The 21,521-nt window shown below is 39.4% G+C and overlaps 1 protein-coding gene across 1 annotated transcript in view; it reads left to right on the top strand.

Annotated features, from left to right (window-relative positions):
* dcc (DCC netrin 1 receptor) overlaps positions 1-21,521 on the top strand; it is a 240,727-nt gene that overhangs the window by 85,479 nt on the left and 133,727 nt on the right. The window contains exons 4-5 of the mRNA XM_054612210.1: positions 5,562-5,712; positions 6,856-6,992. Coding sequence (XP_054468185.1) covers positions 5,562-5,712; positions 6,856-6,992 — 288 coding nt within the window. The remainder of the gene's footprint in view (positions 1-5,561; positions 5,713-6,855; positions 6,993-21,521) is intronic.

Below are 21,521 nucleotides of genomic sequence, written 5' to 3' on the forward strand. Positions count from 1 at the left end.
TTTAGCTCTCTCTTCCTGGTTAAACACCACTTTGACTGGAGCTCATGAAGTGTTCCTGCGCTCCGTCCCAGTGGGGGGTCTCTGGAGCTGGAGCGCTGACCTTCAGCGGGATAATCACGTGTACTTTGCATTTCAAAGTCCATTTTTTAAAACTGTTGCCCCCCATCCACCCTTACACAAAGCTGAAAACATCTTTCAACAGTTAATCCTCGTCAGAGTCCCGAGGGCAAAGTTTAGGAGGAAAACTCTTGGGGACATCCAGAGCCATTTATTAACTCAAATCTCACCTGGCTGTTACATAAAACAGTATGCAAAATACATGAATACATTCATTTTGCAATATCAAAGTAGACAAAAAGAAAATACAAGATATATAACGGTTGGGGCGGCTGTGGCACATGAGGTAGAGCGCTTGTCCCGTAACCACAAGGTTGGTGGTTCAAACCCCTCTACCGGCAACATGCCGAGGTGTCCTTGAGCAAGACACCTAACCCCAAGTTGCTCCCCGGGCGCTTCATTGCAGCCCACTGCTCCTCTGGGATGGGTTAAATGCAGAGAAATAATTTCCCCATTGTGGGACTAATAAAGGATTGATTATTATTATTATTATTATTAAATATATTTACATATATATGATTAATTAAATCCCAAAATAGAACCGTGTAATAAATAAAAGAATAAATAACAAATAAGAATCGTGAATTAAAGGATTGATCTATTATTGAGTAGATACAATATATATATATATATATATATATATATATATATATATATATATTTGAAAAGTTAAAATTAAAATACATTCCCCCCCCCAAAAAAAAATACAATAAATACATTTCACAAACAAAACATTAAATAAATAATTTGATAAAATTAAATGTTTCAAGTCATATGGCAGTAAATGAAAAAAAACAAAAAACCTAATTATAAATGAATCAATGAAACTGTTAAAGAGTTAAAAAAAAGAAAAAGGTTAGGTTGAATGAAGTATGTATTATTTAGAAATTAATCAACAACCAAAAAACATAACAACTAATGCTGTGTCCTGCTGCCTCCAGTCTTTGTGCTAAGCTAGGCTAAACATGTTCTGGACTTATATCTCTAAAAACTGATCCGTTTGACTCTGGGGAAACAAGAGGATTTGTCTAAACATAGTAGTTTTGCTTCTTTATCAGGCTTCAGAGGATCTTTTAAACAGGTCTCAAATGTATGAGCCACAGAGGTCTCTTTGTTTCCAGCTTAAGCTCTTTTACATCTGATCTGCATGAAGTATTAATGCATCCGATGGATTCAATTTTAATGATTCTGTCTCCATGAGGGTTTTATTAACTGTGACTGTCTAAAGTTTTTATCAAATGGAACCATCAGAGGGGCTCAGGGGTGAAAGGGGGGAGATTACCAGAAGGCATCATCTGGTTCCAGTTAATACATTCCTGTCCTACTTTCTGCTCTGTTCCTGTATAGTTGTCCGAATAAAGCAGTCAGATTAGTAGCCAAAGAGATGAGACGTAAAGTTCCAGTGTTCTTGTGTACTTCTGTAGCAGGTGTAACCGTCAGCTGTCAGGTGGAGACAAATACAACAGCATGTAGTGTTCATGGACAAGGCTCACTGAAGAGATGTGATGGGTTCATTCTTGCTATTTGGAGTTCTTCAAGGTTTTGGATGGACATGAAACTCTACTGGGTGAATCTGTACAAAAGATGCACAGCTGTGTTGAAAATATCAGTTTCTTTGAAAACCAAATGTACACGGCTTTAGACATAACCGGTCTCATGACTGTACTCTAAAATTGAATATGGATAAACAGCTGTCTACCGGACGGCATCCAAAGGTGACACAATCCCCCTGCAGCACATCTTAAACTCAAAAATCACATTATATATTTTGTTCCTTAATCATAAGAAAGTGTAAAAACAACAAGATGCAATGTAACGTGGGTTCATCTCAAGTCTGTCTCCAAACAGCACAACATTCACTCTTTGTGTCCACTTTAGCTCAGTGAGGAAACACTGTCCAAGTAAAAGCAAAGATGGAATTATGAAGTAAAACACAAACTTTTGAAGAAAGACACTTGACAGACCCAAACTAAGACAGCTACAACCTCATATTAACTTTACATACTTCAAGATAGGAAGAGGATCCTTTGCAGCCAATGTGAATAGGAGGAATGATGACTGACTAAAACTTGAGTATTGTTTTAAGAAGAAAAGTGGTGAAATCATCCTTTAAGATTCTGCTAAGTGTTCCTCTAGTGGCAAGCTGAAGGTTAAGATTTAACTTTGTGTAATCTGATAAAACACCTGATAAGGACAGAAGCAGAGAGCAGCAGTGTTTGCAATTATTTTTTAATGACTTTTTTATGACGTTATATTGAGATCCAAAAGCTCGTTTTCTTATGATAATGTGTTAATCTATTAATTCTTGAGAAAACAAAAGGCGGATTTCTCAGAGAACGAATTAAGTCGTCCTTGTAGTCTTAATAATTTCATATTGAGGGAGAGGAAAACAAGCTAAAATCATCACCACAGGGCCTGGACACCATCACCTCATACTAACCAGGAAAGCCATGTAGGCTATGTCAACCCAGAATAACATTAACAATGTAGTGTAGTCTTACCCAATATTACCAATCCTATCATTATTATCAGTAAAAGGTACGTTTCTGTTTTTTAACGAGTATCTCTTAGGACTGATTAATTACCTTTAGCAACAAAAATCTTTTATCTTGTTCACTACAAAAAACAGAAAAAATCCTAAGAGCCTGTTTAATGCTACAGTTAAGTAAATGAAAGGTTTTTAAACTGGATGAATGATCCGCTAATTGTGTTTGGAGTCATCTTAAAGAGACAGTTTGCCTTTATTTTCACACAGATTGCACACATTGATAAAAACGAATAGGAATCACAAAAATACATTGGCGTGTATATTGTGTGTGTGTGTGTGTGTGTGTGTTGATAACAGAGAGTGTGTCCTGACTCTCCTTCCTCATTGTGATGCGAGCGCCGTCGCTCTGTCTTCTGATTTGCTGACGGCCTTCTTTGGTGGCGTGTCTGTGAAAACATTAAAGGAGTCACACTGTCGTTCAGTGATTATCTCTGTGATCCCTCGCTCTTTACTCTTCTCTGTGACCAGCCAAACAAAAGAAAAAGAAATCTGCTGCATGGACGCTTCTCCTGCTTCTTGTTCTTCTTTTGTCTCCTCATGTTAGCTGCTTACTTTTCTGCTTAGTATCTTATTTTCTGTTTCTGTTTCTGTAGTTCTTTTGTTCCTGAATCCAGAGGTCGTACAGCTTCATACCTTATTTATTATGTTTCAATCACACAGATCTGTCCATGCTGGAGGAAACACTCACTTGATAAGGAAATCGTATGAAATTCATTACGTTTTGATTGATGGAATTCAGGAGTTGCTGAATTTAGAATTGAATATAAAATTTACATTACAATTAAACAAAATGACCTTTGAAATTAAACAAAATTACATGAAGAAAAAAGTATACATTGATAAATACTGAATAAGCAGTAAAAAATAACAAAATATGTTAACCCTTAAAATGTATATATGATACAAATGTGAAATATAAAAATTCATTACAAAAACATTATATACATAATATATATATATATATATATATATATATATATATATATATATATATATATTAAAATATTAAATATTAAATAATTGTGTATTAAGTTATAAACGAACACAGTGGGAAATATAAAAAGTAGAATAAAATATAAAATAACAAAAATGTGTTATATAAATGAAATAACTTACTTGAAATTAAACAATGAATTAATAAAAAAAAAAAAAAATCATAATACAATGCTTTTATTTTCTTAAATTACCAACAGCTCAATCAGATTAATATCAGGCTGAACAAAAGAGGGTAAATGACTCAATGCTCGATGAGGATGAATACGGTCTTACCAGAATATTTCAAGTCGAAGGTTCGTATGCGTGTGTGTCAGTGCCCTGGGGTGTGCTGATGTAACTTCCTGTCCCCTAAAGGAAATCGTCTCCTCGTTCTTCAAGAACCCAACAACCCTCGAGCCAACCTGAGGGCGAACACAACCTGACCCACCACACGAGTGTGTGTGTGTGTGTGTGTGTGTGTGTGTGTGTGTGTGTGTGTGTGTGTGTGTGTGTGTGTGTGTGTGTGTGTGTGTGTGTGTGTGTGTGTGTGTCATCAGGCCTCAGTTTTTTCCAAATGAGATCTGATAGAACATCTCATCCTGAAAACATGAAACATGAAAAGCTTCGACCCATGTTGACTTTTTAAGAAGCCAATTCAGAGGTAGTTTTTTTCATGTACGGGTTTGTCTATCAGAGGAGGATCGCAACATCTGGCTTGAACTCCAGATTGATCTGAGTTCTTAGCCAAATATTCATATACTTTTAGAACCCTGTGAGCCTTTGATACCTGGCTCCTTCTTGTTATTTCACTGTATTTCACACACTGGGAGTTGTTGTGCCATGGATGGCCTATTCACCTTTAATGCTAAGGAGGGTCTGGATATCTACGTTAGCTGTGTGGCTCTAGCCGACCCCTCCTAGCTGTAGTATGTAACTTTTTGCCTGCTAAGAGCAAAGGAAGAAGTAGTGTGATGTTGTATCAGAGCCCCAAAAACCATGCACAGGTGACTATTCAATTGCTATTCAACAGTCACGGTTCCAGAGGATGATCATCATCTGGTCAAAAATTGTCCAATAGTTTTATTAATGACAAAATACCTTCAATATAATGACATTCATATATGTTTGGTGGTACTATGCATTGATGGAAACAGTGATGATATTTAAACTACAGAAAAGTTAACCATATATATATATATATGGATATAGACTCTTAGTCATGTTTAAGTAATAGTTGACCAGCTCCATACAAATGTAATAGGTTGTTGTGTTTGCGGTAGTCATCCTTGTATTTAGCCACCTCTTGTGCAGAACTCTCCCTGTAACCTGTTTTCTTGTGTGCAAGCGTTCTTTTTAGCTAATGCTAATGCACCTGACCCTTTTCAGTGGCGTACATGCTAATTAAACAAGTGGGAACTTATTTTACATGCCAACATTTTACAAGTTCGAATGGCTGCCTGTTGGGATAACATAACAGTACAAAAGAAAAGTAAAAGGCACAAGACACATGTGCGTATCGCAGAGTTGTTGTGGATTTGATATATTAAGACACAAGTGTTCTTCCAATCCTGAACAGTTGACCTTCCTTTCACAAAGCCAGCTCCACAAAGAAATGGTTTTCCTGGTTTGGCAAGGAAGAACTTGACTGGCCTGCACAGAGCCCTGACCTCAATTCCATCTAACACATATAGAACAATAACTGGACTTTCGAGCCAGGCCTTGGCCTTTCGAGCCAGGCAAGGTCCAACATGTTGGACCTTACTGATGCTGTTGTCTCTAAATTGGTGCAAATCCCTGCAATTGCTTTTTAATGACACATACTATATGACTGCAACTTTTGGGAACGTTTGGCAATGTAGTGTAACTCAGAATACAAACCCTGTGTCAGTTTCTCATTTCCTCCTCTCTGTCTCTCTCTCAGAGCCCGGGGTGAGCAGGAACCTCCAGTTCCTCCAGCGTCCATCCAGAGGAACGGCTCTGCTGGGAACAGATGCTGTGCTGGAATGTTCCGCTTCCGGGTACCCGACTCCGAGCATCCAGTGGAGGAGAGGAGAGGAACTGATCCAGAGCTGGTACGTCAAACCGTCTCTTCATATTGCACGTTGGCCTAACATAATCCTAGTTTAACCCACCTAATAACCTGCCGTATCAACTAGTTTGGCCCAGTAGAGCCCCACATGTATAATTCAAGGCCAGTGATTGTATATGTTTTTCATATTCTAAATAAGATGCCATGAAAACCCCAAAAACAAGCCACACTAGCCGTGTTTCCATTTATATATTTTTATGCACATTTTAAAGTATCGCATTAGAAGGGCTGTAGAAGTTTGAGGTGGTTTTAGCCTTTGTAGAAAATGAGTTGATGCACTAAAAGGGATATGGATACGCCTTTGCCGGATAATTCTGACCTAGCAAACATTTAACTCACATGACTCATCTGCGCTAGAAATTGATCTTTGATTGATTAACATGAAACAAAGCCCAAACTAGCTGACATGAAAGTACAACAATTTCCTGAAAACCCATGCATGGGTTAGATGCCTTTGTAGAAAATGAGTTGATGCACTAAAAGGGATATGGATACGCCTTGCCGGATAATTTGACCTAGCAAACATTTTTCCATTTATATATTTTTACAACATTTTATGGGTTAGATGGAGCCTTGTTTTATTTCCAGTTCGCAACCTCTACTTCTTCTCCTCCTCTGTTACTGGTAATATACAGCCAAGGGTGGCCTAGAGCAACAACTTCTAACTATTAAGCTACTACGCTGTAGCTGAGTTTACTAGCAGCAAACCAGTCGATGGAAACGCTCTAAATTTGCATTTCTTTATTGCATAATTTCTAAAAGTTAGCTTAAAATTTACTGGACAATTGAATGGAAACACGACGCTATTGTTACACTGTTGACTTTGTTACCATGAGTACACACCCACTGAAGTGTATTTTGACTCAATCCCACATACACCATCCTGCTACCAGAAATACACACTACAGCTCCAAATGTGAATTGCTACGCAGTAGAAAATAGTCCTGCCTGGGGAACGACTGCTTTGGGAATCTTTAGAAGAAACCAGTGGTCTCTGACTGAAAGTACTGAGGGGGACTAACACAGTGATGGTTTTAACCAGACTTATCCTTTTAGTGTGAAAGCTAAGTTGAGAAAAAAAAGAAGGTGCTAAAAGAAATCTACCTGACTCTTCCTTCCTCTGCAGGAATAACAAGTACTCTCTGCTGGTGGGAAGTAATCTGATCATCAGGAGCGTCACTGACGACGACTCTGGCAGTTACAGCTGCACAGCCGCCAACAAGAATCACAACATCACTGCAAACACAGAGCTGAGTGTACTAGGTGAGCCATCACACATGTATTTTTTGGGGGGGCATGACAGGAAATGAGGTGAGAGAGAAAAGATGCAACAAAGGACCCCAGCTGGCGGATGTTGCGATTGCATTGATAATGTTTAAAACCTACAGCTAATTCTAACATCACCCCTAAAACCTTCTTAACCCTCAAAAAAGGAACGGACTAAACGTCCCCACACTCCAAAACACACATAAGTCTTTGCTCGGATAAAAGTAAAGAAGCACTCCTTCACCGCTCCGTATTGTGTGGAAAATAAAAGATTAGAGCCTTGTGTCAAAGCCTACAAGGGAAATAAAAAAAAACCTGACTGGAAACTGCCTGACATTCCCAAAACAATAAAAATAAATAAAATTAAATTTAAAAAATCTTTGTATTCCCTCCGCTGACAGAGCCCCCCATCCTTTCTGCAGAAGCTCTCAGCCAGAATCAAATCCAGAATCAAAATGCGGTCATGAAATATAAAATCTGAGCCATCTGTTTGCTTCAGGAGGTTTTCATAAATATCATATGTTTGTATTTATTGTCTGACTGCTCACCAGCTGCTCGTGGATTCACACTGATGCTGCTCGTGTGTTCAGGTGTGTTCGGCAGGAAGTTAGCCGGCTCAGAACAGAGAGGATCTGAAAACAGGCCCCCACTCAAACAAAGCGAGGCGATGTGTTGGTGGAGTCGTCGTATGACTTCAGATATCAGGGACGCATGAAATACTATGCATAGAGGCTCTGTAACAGAGATGACGCATTGTAAGGTTTACAAGCTCCGCCAGTGGTTTTGATTGGTAAATGCTTCCTGTGTCCTAAATGGGCGTGGTCATGGCGTTGTTCCCCCTCCCCTTTTTTTGGATGGATGAATGTAGTTCAAGTTATGTTATGTATAAGAAATTCATTGTTTCGGCATTATGTCTTTATATTTTTCTTTGACAAACATTTGATTTTAAGATGAGATCAGATTAGATTTACACAGTTTACAGCCATATTTAGCATTGTGAATGTTTGTTAGCTAGGGCGTTCGCCTAAGCTAGTTAACGGATCTCGTCAGATTCTGCTGGGATAGAGAAAGGTCTGGAACAAAAAAAATTCTCCTGATTTTTCTGTCTGCAAAAATGCCATTTCAGTGTCAAGGTGTAGATATGTACCTTGTGAAAATTGGGTCGAATTTTGCTTTGGTGACTATAGAACAAAAGAATAGGTCCTAAACTTTGTTCACATCTGTCGTTGTAGTAACCTGCCGTTAGTCTAATAAAGGGAGACTGAACAGTTTCTGGTAATGGATTCAGTGTTGTGTTGAGCTTCACATTTTTGGGCCAGGCCCTCTGTATTTACATACCAGCGAGAAAACCTTTTCTTTGGGAGTAACTTTCTCTGAAATGTAATCAGTTCTTTCAGTTACACGGTCATTTGTTATTGCCATATACCGTATATAAGAAGTGGATGTAGTCGTCATGATGTTACCCATTGGTTTGTTGACCGCTGTTTTGAAGCTAAATGAGCATCATGCTGTATTGAAGAAGACTTGCAACTAGAGATTGAGAACATAAACTCATGTTTAAAATGTTTACTGAGGTAATAAATAAAGTGAGAAGTAGAGTCATTTTCTCATAGACTTCTATACAACCAGAGGATTTGCCCCCTTTTGGCCAATAGAAAGACTGCAGGTTTAAGGCACTTACGTATTGGCTTCACTGTTCAGAACTGGAGGTTTCTGCCTGGTCATTGTCATGCCAGTTTGATAGCAAATCTAGCGATGATGGTGACAAAATGATGGATCAAAAAGGGATTTGTTGAGAGAGACAATATGTGTAAACATCAGATTGATGAATAGTTATTATTTGTTGTATCAATGTGTGGTAAGCAAGTACTGTTAAGTCAAATAAGGAGCATGACAAGTTATGATCTTTTGTGCCCAAAGTAGTAGGTAGTATTTTACCTTCTGTGGGCTCCATAGATGTTGCTCTCAAATTGATATACAGGGCTCATCGCCAGCCAACAACTATATCAGAATATATTTTGGGTTTTTTTATCCATTAATGACACAGAAGAAGGTATTTGAATCTCCCAGCAGATAGTGGAAATCAAACAGAAGCAGCTGTTGTTTGTTCGACTCAGGAGAAAATCTGCAAATTAACCTTCGGGTGTTTCCAGCCTCCTTCCAGCTGGGCCTCGTCTCCGTCCTTTCATGTCTTTGTCTGAGCGTCCCCTCTGAGTCCGTCCCTGAGCTTCACATCACATTCATATTCTGTTTGCACTTGGCTCTCAACAGTCGCCGCCTGCAAACAATACACAGCCGGTGTCTGTGTCTGCGGCGAAGTAAGCGTCGTATTCTGACATGTTGAATTAGTTCCACGGAAACATGTCACCTCATACGCTCATATGATCTAGAGATTCTTAAGCGATTTTCAAACTCACTCCATGTTTCTGAAAAGTAATAAAAACAATACTTTTTTTTTAGAAATGGAATTAACATTTTAGAAATGTATGACAAACACAGGGGGACTGAAGAGCCTACATTATTCCATATAGTCCCCATTAAGAGAGACACTGTGTGCATTTAAACATGAGGAACAGCAGTGTAAATTCTTTATTTATTTCATTTCATTTATTTCTCCGTCAAGTTTATAGCTAGCTTTTACTTTCCTTGCTTAAAAGTCCCACGATATTTGCCATACAGTGACACAACTGAACGGAAAGCGACCTCTCCAGTCATTAAAGTAAATCATTAAAGAAATGTTTTCTTTAATGATATGACATGCGGACACATTTCACAAGAAATCTCAGTAAGGAAATACAAGACCCTCCCCTTGCTCTCTAAAAAAAAGTAGTTGACTCATGATGCTGGGAAACAGGACAGTAGACTTTACTGATGAGTCGGCCCTGTCGTCTAAAAATGAGTTTCCCATACAAGATAATTGCATTATGTATTTTGCTGTGGTTCATGTTTGCTTTTGATGTAACACAAATTACTTTCAAATGAGTCTGTAGAAGTCCGTGTCGTGAGGAGGTCACTGGCTCTCACCCAGGAGACCGCTGTTTGTGTCCCGCATGAAAGGAGCATTTTAAGCCTAACAATCTAGTTAAGTAGCGTATTTTGTTTTGTTTTGTCAAAACCTCCACCAAAGAAATACATTTCTCTAAAATGTAATTGAGAGTGCAGTTTAGTTGTATGGGAATGTTATTTTGGGTTGGATGAGTTGACAGGGATCCAGAGATGTGATTTATAATAAAAAATAAAAAACTTTTAATTAAAAACAATATGAATCCACACATAACTCAAATTCTGTATACACCTTCAACATACACCAAAATATCCCAAATTAAACATAAGGAGAACATTTTTTTTTTTAAAGAAATTATATGATATGGAGCTGATGTGATCAGGATAACCCTTTTAAGTAATTTAAGCATTTATGTTAAACACGTAGAGGCTAATCCTATAGATTTCCGACACGTTTCCTGTCATTTCTTCACATTAAAGGTCTTTCATAATAAGTTTCAGGGCTGAAGCAGACAGGGATTCAAACTGAGGTTTTTTCTTATCGTGACACGCCTCCAGCGATCTGAATGCACTCTGGATTTATTTATTCAATCTGTCTGCCTTTTATCTCTCTCTCTGACTCATCTGCAAAATTCAATTTAGTTGATAAGGTGAAAAGTTTACTTTTATGGGGCGGCTGTGGCGTAGTGGAGAGCAAGGTAGTTCTCCAATCAGAGGGTCGGTGGTTCGATACCCGGCTTCGGCAGTCGATGTGTCCTTGGGCAAGACACTTAACCCCAAGTTGCTCCCGAAGGCTTGCCATCGGTGTGGACTGGATGCTGAATGTTAGTTACAGTCTGATGGTGGCACCTTGCATGGTAGCCTGTCATCAGTGTGTGAACGGGTGAATGATATGTAATATACTACTGATTGTAAGTCGCTTTGGATAAAAGCGTCTGCTAAATGACTGTAATTACATGCACTTTTTCTACATATTTGTAGACTTTTGCGTAGGGTTGACGAATCAAACATAGAATGTTAAAAGTTTCAGTGAAACAACTCACGTCATACTCACCACTCTGCTGCTCTCAGTTCCTCTTTTTAACCCAAATAGTGTTCTAATTACAAATGAGAGAATTAAACTATTTATTGGAGAAGGCTTATTTGTTTCAGGCTTTTGTTTGAACTGTATGGTCCATACAGTTCAGAAGCTGAAAATACCTGTTTTTGTAACTCAAGAGCTAAGTGTAAATTCAAGAAAAAAAATCTGTTTTCAAGTTTTGTCCATTTTCTTGACTTGTTTCAAGTGTCACTACTAGAAAGGTTTGGTGTTTCATGACCATCTTTATTAACGTTTATAATTCAAATATTTTATAATTCAAACCTCTTTGTTTCAGCGAAAATCCTCATTTTAGTCGTGATATACAGTACCAGTCAAAAGTTTGGACACACTTTCTCATTCAACTACTTTGAAGAATCTAAAATGTAAAACATTCTGGTTTGTTGAGCATTTGTTTGTTTACCACATAATTCCATATGTGTTCCTTCATAGGTTGGATGTTTTCAATATTAATCTACAATGTAGAAAAAAACGAAAGAAAGAAAAACCATTGAATGAGAAGGTGTGTCTCAACTTTTGACTGGTACTGTATGTTGTATATGTCTTACATTTTATATGAACATAAACTTTTGGAATAATTTGATTAATTCCCACTGTTTATGGCCTCAAAATGTTTCTTATTTCATGTTTACTGTGGCAAAAAATCCAAGAAGGACATGCAAAGGGAATTGAATATTGGTTCCCATAAAAAAAACGTAAAGATTAAATAAAATAAAAGCATTTTGATGGAACCTTTTGCTGCTGGTGAACACGTGCTAGGCTCACTTTTCAAGTCTCTGTCTCGCATTAACACTAAGCTATAAAAAATAAATATGTTGTGCTAATATGCCCCATTACACTTGTTTTTTCCCCAAATAGAGGCACTTAGATGCTGATGAATATCCACAGTGTGGTGATGTATGGATAACTGTTTTTTCTGAGTCCACAGGGCAGTGACCATGATTAGATGATTAGGATAACGAATGTGTGTGTTCTTTTCCCATAATAATGAGTGCAGCCTGGCTCATTAGCCGGTTCCTGTTAGCGGCTTAATGAAAGCAGCGAGAATCATAGCCAGTACTGCAGCTATCAGTCATATTCAATGTGCCGCTGACAGCGCTAGCTGCTGGTGGTAGCGCTGGATGCTAATGGAAAAAAAAAACATCATGCAGGATGGACAAGAGACAAGTTCTGAAGTGAGTCAAAAGGTTGACCATATGCAACAAGTCAAACATCACCATTGGTAAACTGCTTACGACTAGTGTTGTTTTAAGGTTTTATGGTGTTATCTTAAGGGTGTTAATGTTTTAATCAGGGCATTATAGTGTTTTTATGGTATTCTTACAGTGTTGTGTCAGGGTTTTAAAGTGTTGTTATAAGGGTGTTTCAGTGTTGTTTCAACGGTTTTATAGATGTTGCTATAGTGCTAATTAAGCTTTTTTAGGGTGTTATAATGTTGCTATAAGTGTGACAGTCTTGTCAGGGTGTTATAGTGATGTTATTGGGGTTATAAAGGGTTGTTGGGGTGTTATAGTGCTGTTATAAGGCTGTTACACTGTAATAAGGGTGTTACACTGTTTTAATAAGGGTGTTCCAGTTTTGTTAGGGGATTATAGTAGCAGACCCAGGACTTTTGTCCAGGACACAGCTGTTTGTTTGCTGTGCAAAACTAGAAGTAAACGTTAACTATTTGTCACCCGTCACATGAGTCCTCAGGGTGGTTAGTCACGTGACTCAGGTGTGTTAGTCACGTACCTGTTTTTGTTGCCAAAACCTTTGAAGTTTATTTTGAAAGCATGTAAATAGTGAATATTGACAAGCATACACTGGGATGAATAAAAACTCACCCTCCAGGGGTATCTAGAGTGTCATGGTGTGAAGCTTAGCCATGACATCAGAGTCTTTACACTGGCACTTCAAACCACCTTGTGTTTCCCTCAATACCGATTGTAACACCCTGACACTGTTGATGTGTAACCTGACACAAATTACTCTATTCTGCATCGGGGCCGCTTCTGACTTCAACCTCAAGCTTCCTCAAATACATGCTGGTATTTAAAGTAGAGTGGTTTGGTGTTAATGGAGATATTGCTAATGCAGCTGTGATTTCACAGCGGTCGATCAGACACACACGACTTAAACACTTAACACACACACTCTAATTCACAGCAGACAGATTGCTTTAGTCTCCGTTGGTCCGCGGTGATTGTCTTACTCCACTGTGGGATCATGAAGTCCCTCTCAAGGAAAGACGACACACACACACACAAACACACACACACACCACTGCTTGTGGCCTGCGGGGCTCCTCTCCTGATTAATTACAGGCTCTGTGAATTACTGTGGGTGTTTTAGAAAACATTTAACGAGCTGCCAAACTCCCCCGCTGAGCCACCGGCCGGCCTGCTGCCGCTCGCCCGAAGACACTGAGTCGCCGACTGAAAGGCATGAAAGAGAGAGGGGGGTGGGTGGGGGGGTCACAGGGCTCATGTAGAGAGAGGGAAGTCTTCACTAATACAGAGGGAGGATTTAAGTCTGTCAATATGTCCACCAGTCCAGCCAAGACCAGGACGACTTGGGTCATAAAAGGAATAATAATATTAATAAGAACACATTTAATTTAATGCCGCCTTTCATGGCACTCAAATTCACCTCACCCCAAATAAAATCAGTAATAAAACTTACAATAAACAACAAGCGGCAATAATAAAAACATCAATAAGTCAACAGTAACACATTTAATATGCATGAGAGCACCAATAATAACAACCAATGAATCTAAAAATGAATCAGAATGAATAAACGGCTCATGACTCTTTGATATTGATATATCAGGGTGGTGTGGTGGCTAGACCACTGTCGCTTCACAGCACGAGGGGCGAACGTTTGATTCCTGGACTGGACGGGCCCTCTGTGTGGAGTTTGCATGTTCTTCCCGTCGCACTTCCTCCCGCATGTAGCTTGGGTTAATTGATGACTCTTAATTGCCCAAAGGTTTAGATGTGAGCGTGAATGGTCTGCCATCTGTCTGTATGTTGGCCCGGCGATAGTCTGACAAACTCACCAGGGTGAACCCTGCCTGCAACCAATGTCAGCTGGGATTGGCTCTTTAGTTTTTTCTCTGTGTCTTCATATTGGATAAAAAAAACAACAACACGGTTTCCTATAAGCATTTTTCAGTACAAAAATAACTCTAATTCAATTTGAAGTATCTCTGGGAGTTGGAGGAAACAGAAGGATAAATATCTCTTAAAGCCGTATAAGTAAGTGCACACTGTGTTATATAAAACTTTAACTAAAAAGTAGTGCTGTGTTGGATTGCTCACTTCACAGTAATGATTCTGCCAGATTAAATTCAGTTTCATCAGACTCATCTCTGTGCCCTCAGTACAGAATGAGCCTGTGGTGTCCAGAATGTGTTTAACGTAGCTTAGCACAACGGGAGGAGCACTATCAGGGGGTAAATGTAAGCTATCTCCAAAAAATAAATGTTTAAACCCTCCTTGCAACAATTCCAAAGCCATCTGATTAACATGGTTTCATTCATGGCTTTCATATCATGGCTTCATTCAGGTGAAGAAAGAGAAAGAAAACGCACAGATGTTAGCTTAACTTAGGCTCCTTCATCATTTCTCTTCTTCTTTTCTCCCTTTCCTATATCTCCACTCATCCTTAATCCCCAAGTGTTTTTAATTTATAAAAAAATGTTGATTTCACTTCGGCCTTGATAAAACTTAGTCATATTCTTTTCATATTTAACAGTGTCTCATTGTTATTGGAGTCTGATGCCACTGGAGACAGAGGAGAGGTAGATGTGCTGCTGAAGGAGAAAATGTTTTCCCAAAATGTTATTAAAAAAAAAATTACATGATTCAGATTTTAACAGATTCAGGATGAGATGCAAAATACATAACTGCAAAGTCCCTTTTGTACAGCCTCTTAAGGCCTTTTACACACTGGGGACGTGACGCATAAATAAAACTAAAAATGCACAAATACTCGCGTTTGACTTTTTGTGCTTTTATTGTGAAAGGCAAGAACAGAAAGGGTGGATCTGGTCTGCTTTTCCTTCGTGGAGGTTGTGGTCATTGTTCATTACATTACCTACCTATGATTTTCTCATAAATATAGTTTTAACTCCACTGGCTTCGCACAATGTTTTGGAGATGCATTTACTTGCGAGAAAAAACAACATTGTTTTTATTTTTTTGCTTTTTCACTGCATAATAATAACAGCTCCCAAAAAATATATTGACGTTCAAAATTATAAAAGCCTTTACACCATAAAATATTAACGATGAAAATTTTTAACATGCATGCAACAAGAAGAAACTTACTGAGGGAGTGAAACCTAGACACACAGGTGTTCAGTGAATGATACACATCCGGGTTGACATGATGCAACTCTGAACATGCTGAACATCTTATATTGCAGTTAAAAAACTCACAATGGTCTCCATTTCTTAATTCTCTTTTGTCTCTGAATCCGTCTTTGTTTCTCTCTCAGCACTCTAATCACATCTCTCCGATGAACCAGATGTTCCAGATTAAAGCGTCGTCGCCTCGTTGGTCCCATACGTTCAGACTGCTTAATCCGTCTCAGTCTGTCCACGGCTGCTCATTTCACTCTTCCTGTTCACAGGTTTTTATAATGCGCCCACTGGGATGACCCCGTAGACGAATCAAATCATCTTGACCCGGTCTGTTCTTTTTTCCCCTCTCTGACTTGATTGAGTTCAAATCCTGGATTATAAAGCTTAAGAGACAAAAGGATTTACCGTAACTTTTCAGCACGATCTGACCCCGACATGACCGACCCGCTCGGCGTTTACCACCCATCACGCTCCGCTTGAGCTTAAAGTCGTCATCGGATACCGCCTGCCACGTGTGACCTTGTGGAGGAGCCTCTTCCTCGGCTTGTCCCCCGAAAGAACGAGCGTCTCGTGAAAATTAGAAAAGCGTGATCGGATGCAGACATCTGTTCAATTTTACCATCTGCCGTCATCTCTCTGTCTCTTTGGGCGCTGCACATTGTTCTGATGTTTGGGACGAATCTTGGGAGATTCCCGTTCCGTCTCCTCGATCAGATCACCCTCAATTTGAATTTTTTTTATCCTGCCATCTGCTAGTGATTTTGTTTGGGAATTGATATTATGTAAAATAGTACACACTGTTGGTTGGAAGTCATTCTAGATCTGAAAGTTATTGTGAGGATTTCTTTTACAATTTAAGCACAATCTGTTGTTCTGTTTCCTTCCTTCCTCCCCTCTTTCCTTACGTCCTTCTACACTTTAACCATCATGCTTCAAGCCACAGTTTGTACCAGTTATCAGCAGTGGTGGTATAACGGAACATTTGACTCTAAATGGACCATCATTTACTAAATGAACATCATGCTGTATTTAAGAAGACTTAACACTAGAGATTGAGACCATAAACTCGTGTTTACAATCTTTAATGAGGGAATAAATCAAGAGAGAAGTAGAGTCATTATGTCATAGACTTCTATACAACCAGAGTCGCCCCCTGCTGTCCATTACAGAGATTGCAGGTTTAAGGCACTTCCGCATTGGCTTCACTTCTCAGAACCAGAGGATGCCACCTTGATAAAAAAAATAATCTCTCAGCAGCAGAGCAGAGTCATGAATATGACACAACTCTGTTTAATGAAGTTAATTAGTGCTGTTAAATGTGTGGATTTATCCTGACAATAGGTAAACACCAAACTAAGGCTGGCAAACAGATGTCTTGCTAAATTGAATAAACCTCGCAATTTAAATAAAAGCCTGTTTTTATTATCACATCTAATGAAAGTCGAGTTCTCTCTGTAGTTGAAAGTAAACAAAGGTCTGTGCACAACTTTATCATTTACAGGTAATTATTATATATTTTTTCTGTGTGGTCCCTGGTGTTTTGTCCTTCAATTATGCTGTAATTGCTGCTCTCTTTGCGATAAGAATATCATGTCACTTCAATAAACCATATCAACAGCAGCCACTCTGACATGTCATTGCAGGATAAACCCAGGTGTAATTAATAACATTAATTAGAGCCCTGTTCCAATTAGGTGGGCCAGGGCCCTGATATTGTGGGTGCTGGCTCACTGGAATAACTGTTACACACTCAATACAGTGAGACTGTAATTCATTTAATCTATTACACCTGTTATGGTTGTAAGCAGTGTTGATTTTGTCAACGCAAACTATGACAATTTTTTCATGTGACTGATGCTGTAATCCCAAGCGAGTCGTAAATCGATATTCCGAGTTGGTATTCCAGATTTACAATCTAAAGGCGACCCAGTGCCTATGCTCGGGAAAAACATGGACACCCGCTACCATCTGATGTTTGTATGGCAAGTCTCTGAGCTTCTCAAGCATCTGCAGACGACCTACATCAATCACCACGGCACCAATAACAGAATGTATAAAGTAACAATCTTTAAATAAAAAATTGAGAATCATGTGGGGAAATACATCTGAACATCAACCTCAACATCACCAAAATCTCTTTTAATTTCGTCATCTTCTCATCTCCTCGCTCTCTGTCTCACACCGTGTTCTGGCGACGGCGAACGGTCCGTCTGTCCTTTTTGTCTCAGTTCTCGGCCCTGTTAATTGTGCTAGTTAAGATCTTGAATTACATAACAAAATTGAGGTAAAATAAGTCGGTGACCTGTGGTTTGACACTGGACACCGTTGTTCCTTCCATCCCAAACACGTCCTGTCTACATGGACTCTGTCACTTCATGTTATGTTACCTGACTTCCTTAAAGGTGGCCATGCACGTCCTGGCTCATGGTTATATGGTTATATGGTTATACAATTTACAGTACTGTATTTTCCGCACTATAGGGCGCACTGGATTATAAGGCGCACTGTCAATGAATGGTCTATTTTCGATCTTTTTTCATATATAAGGCGCACCGGACTATAAGGCGCATTAAGCGAAACAAAACAGTCAGTCAGTCAAACTTCCTCCACTTCCGTACCATTGATTCATTAATGTTGAATTCTCTTGCAGCTGCTCTATTCCCATGTTCTACTGCGTGACTGACAGCCTTGAGTTTGAAGTCCGCGTCGTAAGCGTGTCTCTTGACAGGAGCCATGTTGGGTCCTTATACACACACACTGTAATATTATGGTGAAGCACAGTATGTATTACTCCGCGACGCTCCTGACTACGGTAGTTTACCAAAGTCGTACTAAAACATGTTGACAGAGCGCCGTGTACCACACAAAATCGCCTCGAGGTCAGTAAGCACAACCAGAATTAATCCATATATAAGGCGCTCCGGATTATAAGGCGCACTGTCGTTTTTTGAGAAAATTAAAGGCTTTTAAGTGCGCCTTATAGTGTGGAAAATACGGTACATTAGAAGTATGATAAGTACGAACAATTAATAAGAACAGTTTAATGCAGTGTGTTTTCATTCTGAAATTAAGACAGAACAAACAACAAACTGATGATCTGGGGGACACCATCACTTCCCCCTTCATTGCTCTCTAAACATGTCCTGCTCTCGCAGATCTCCCCCCCCAAACTCGATTTACAGATTGGTTACCGTTCAGATTTGTTTCGTGCTCGCTCAGCGGTTCTGTTGAAAATTAATGTTAAGAAAAAAGAAGTGTAGCGAGAGAAAGATCAGCAGCTCTCAACAGTTGCATTCCTGTAATGAGGAGTCTTTTTGTTTTCGGCCTACAAAGACAAAGGATTTTTTCACTGATGAGGAGAAATAGAGTTTTCTCAGCGGCCACGGAAATAAGTGAACTAGTTTTGACAAACACAAACAGAAGACGCTGCATAAAAAAAGACTCATTTCCAGGCTGAAGATTGCCTGTGGATATCACATGTCTGCTGCATGTGGGGGTGGAGAGGAAGGATCTGTTGTACATTTAATTCTATGTCATGTTCTACTGCACTACATTAAAGACAGACATATAGTTGGTTTTACTCTACTACATTAATCAGGCAGCTGGAGTTACTGTTTGTAAAACCAGTAGGAGTGCCTTATAAATACTCTATGATTATTTAACAATGTGACAAGGGCAACTCTGCATATTGAATCATATTATTTTGCTGCTTTAACTTCATTTAGCTGAAAACTAAAACTTTTATTGGAATAAAACTTTGAATGCAAGCCTTTTTTGTCATGCATAGAGTCATTTTTCTATGTGGTACTATTATTCATTTTTCATGTGAGTGAACACTCTGACTGAATACCTCATATGTGCATTTGTATTGCCAGTTGACACTGTGTTGGTAGATGAAATGGTCATTTTAAAATCTATTAGTCACCGCGATGGCAGCCAGTGTTGTTGTTTTTTGCCTTTTGTACATGACATATTTAAGAAAATATGCAGCAGTATAGAAAGCCTGCATTACAAACTGATTCTGGAGTTAAGGAAAGACTTGGGTGTTTAATTGGCAGGGAGAGTCAATGAAATCGCACCATATTGCATTATGGGAAATAGATGCATCGAGATGTTTTGGACATTGACCCATCTGGATATTTAGGTCTTTGTTGCTTCAATTTTGGCCTTTCTTTATTACAATATGTCTCTAGTGAGTTCTGCGGCGTCATGGAAGTGCAAAATAAATCAGTGAAGGTCCCTTTTAAGTCCCAGTTAAGACCCTAGAGGCCCCTTAACACATGTATAATATAATATTACATTTCTTAACAGGTAAATAGATTTAAAAAAAATTCTCATAAGACACATATATACATGGTAAACACACATCATTTATATTTAATGTGGTTCGCAAAAATGTAATTTATCAGGCAAAGTTTGAGCGTCCGGCCCTTTAAAGCTTCAGCTAACATCAGCCCCTCACTGGAACAACTGAGTGATTCACAACCTGTTAACTATACAAGACACCATGTCCACAGAGGGAAGGATAAGGTGTGTGTGCGTGTGCGTGTGCGTGTGCGTGTGCGGTGCGTGTGCATGTGCGTGTGTCTGTGTGTGTATATAGTGAGCCTCCGTGGATGCACTTAATGACAGATAATTGGTGGTTAAGTGCAGATATAAAGAGGCCGCTAACGAGTTTCTGTTCACATGAAGAGAGTTTAACTGTGTCTGTGTGTGTGTGTTTCTAAAGCTGTAGCTGTGTGTGCGTGTGAATGTCCTTCACTGGTTAACAGACACACACACACACACACACACACACACACACACACACACACACACACACACACACACACACACACACACACACACACACACACACACACACACACACACAGCAGATGTTCATTGAAATGAACGATTGAGCTGATTTCCATTTGAATGCTGAGTGGAAGTTATTATGGTGCGGCTATTGAGAGGCAGCATCACTGATACGTGTGTGTGTGTGTGTGTGTGTGTGTGTGTGTGTGTGTGTGTGTGTGTGTGTGTGTGTGTGTGTGTGTGTGTGTGTCTGTGTGTTGAGGGTGTGTGTGTGTGTGTGAGAGAGAGAGAGAGAGATATCCCAGCCTTCCATTATTCCCTTATTGTTTTACATTGTCTTTGTTCCATCAGATTTCATTAACTTTTTTTATATTATAATTAATGATAATGATCCAGGTGATAGTGTTGTGTATCCAGCGACGTGGAGTCAGACTTGTTGTGTCTGGCAGAGGTCGGCCGGTTGTCGATGCATCTTTATTACCATATGAATGGCCGCCCTCAGCTGTTTCCAGCAGGAAGTAGAATGGCATTAACGCGGCGTCCTGCCTGTTGTCGTTTCGCATCACAAAGAGTTGCCTGAAAAATGAGCTTTTTGTTAACACGTCTCCTCAGATGACCAGGTAATCAGTGTTAGCCTTGCGGCTCTGCAGGAAAGAAAAAAACATCCAAACAATCCGTGGACGTTGAGGGAATTCCCAGAACACAACAAAGGCTGCTGGGTAATCTACCATGGCGACGAAAGAGATCATTGAGGAATAAGAAACACAGCTTTTCCTCTAACTTCTGAGGAAACCGGTCAAACAGGAGAGGTCGTGTTGCAGTATCCGATGTGTGGCAACATAGGAGATAGTTTAAATATAGAGTAGAGATAATATGTCTTATGGTTACCTCGTGTGTGTGACAGGCCACAGGTAAACAGTGATCACCCTTCATATCTTCTGATATGTATTATTATTGCCTCCACAGAGGTAACTTGAAAGATGTTATCCCTTCCATTACTCTACTTCTTCAAATGGTAAAGGAACATATTTTCATGGAAATCAACTTGCGTGGATTTCTGGGGTACAGGTCTGGTTCCAGACCTCTGGTTGGAAGCCCATGTCTCAGATTTTTTAACAATCCCGACTGGTAATGTGTCTGTTGATGACCTTAAACTATCTGATGCTCGGATCAGGATTTTCCGGGCCGATCACCAATCGCTGGAGGCAGTGTCGGCTGATACTGATCAGAGATCACAGGGTCTATTTGATGCCTTCTATTAATCCACAATATTAC

This window comes from Anoplopoma fimbria, chromosome 14 (genome assembly GCF_027596085.1).
Source record: "Anoplopoma fimbria isolate UVic2021 breed Golden Eagle Sablefish chromosome 14, Afim_UVic_2022, whole genome shotgun sequence".
In the NCBI taxonomy this organism is placed as follows: Eukaryota; Metazoa; Chordata; class Actinopteri; order Perciformes; family Anoplopomatidae; genus Anoplopoma; species Anoplopoma fimbria.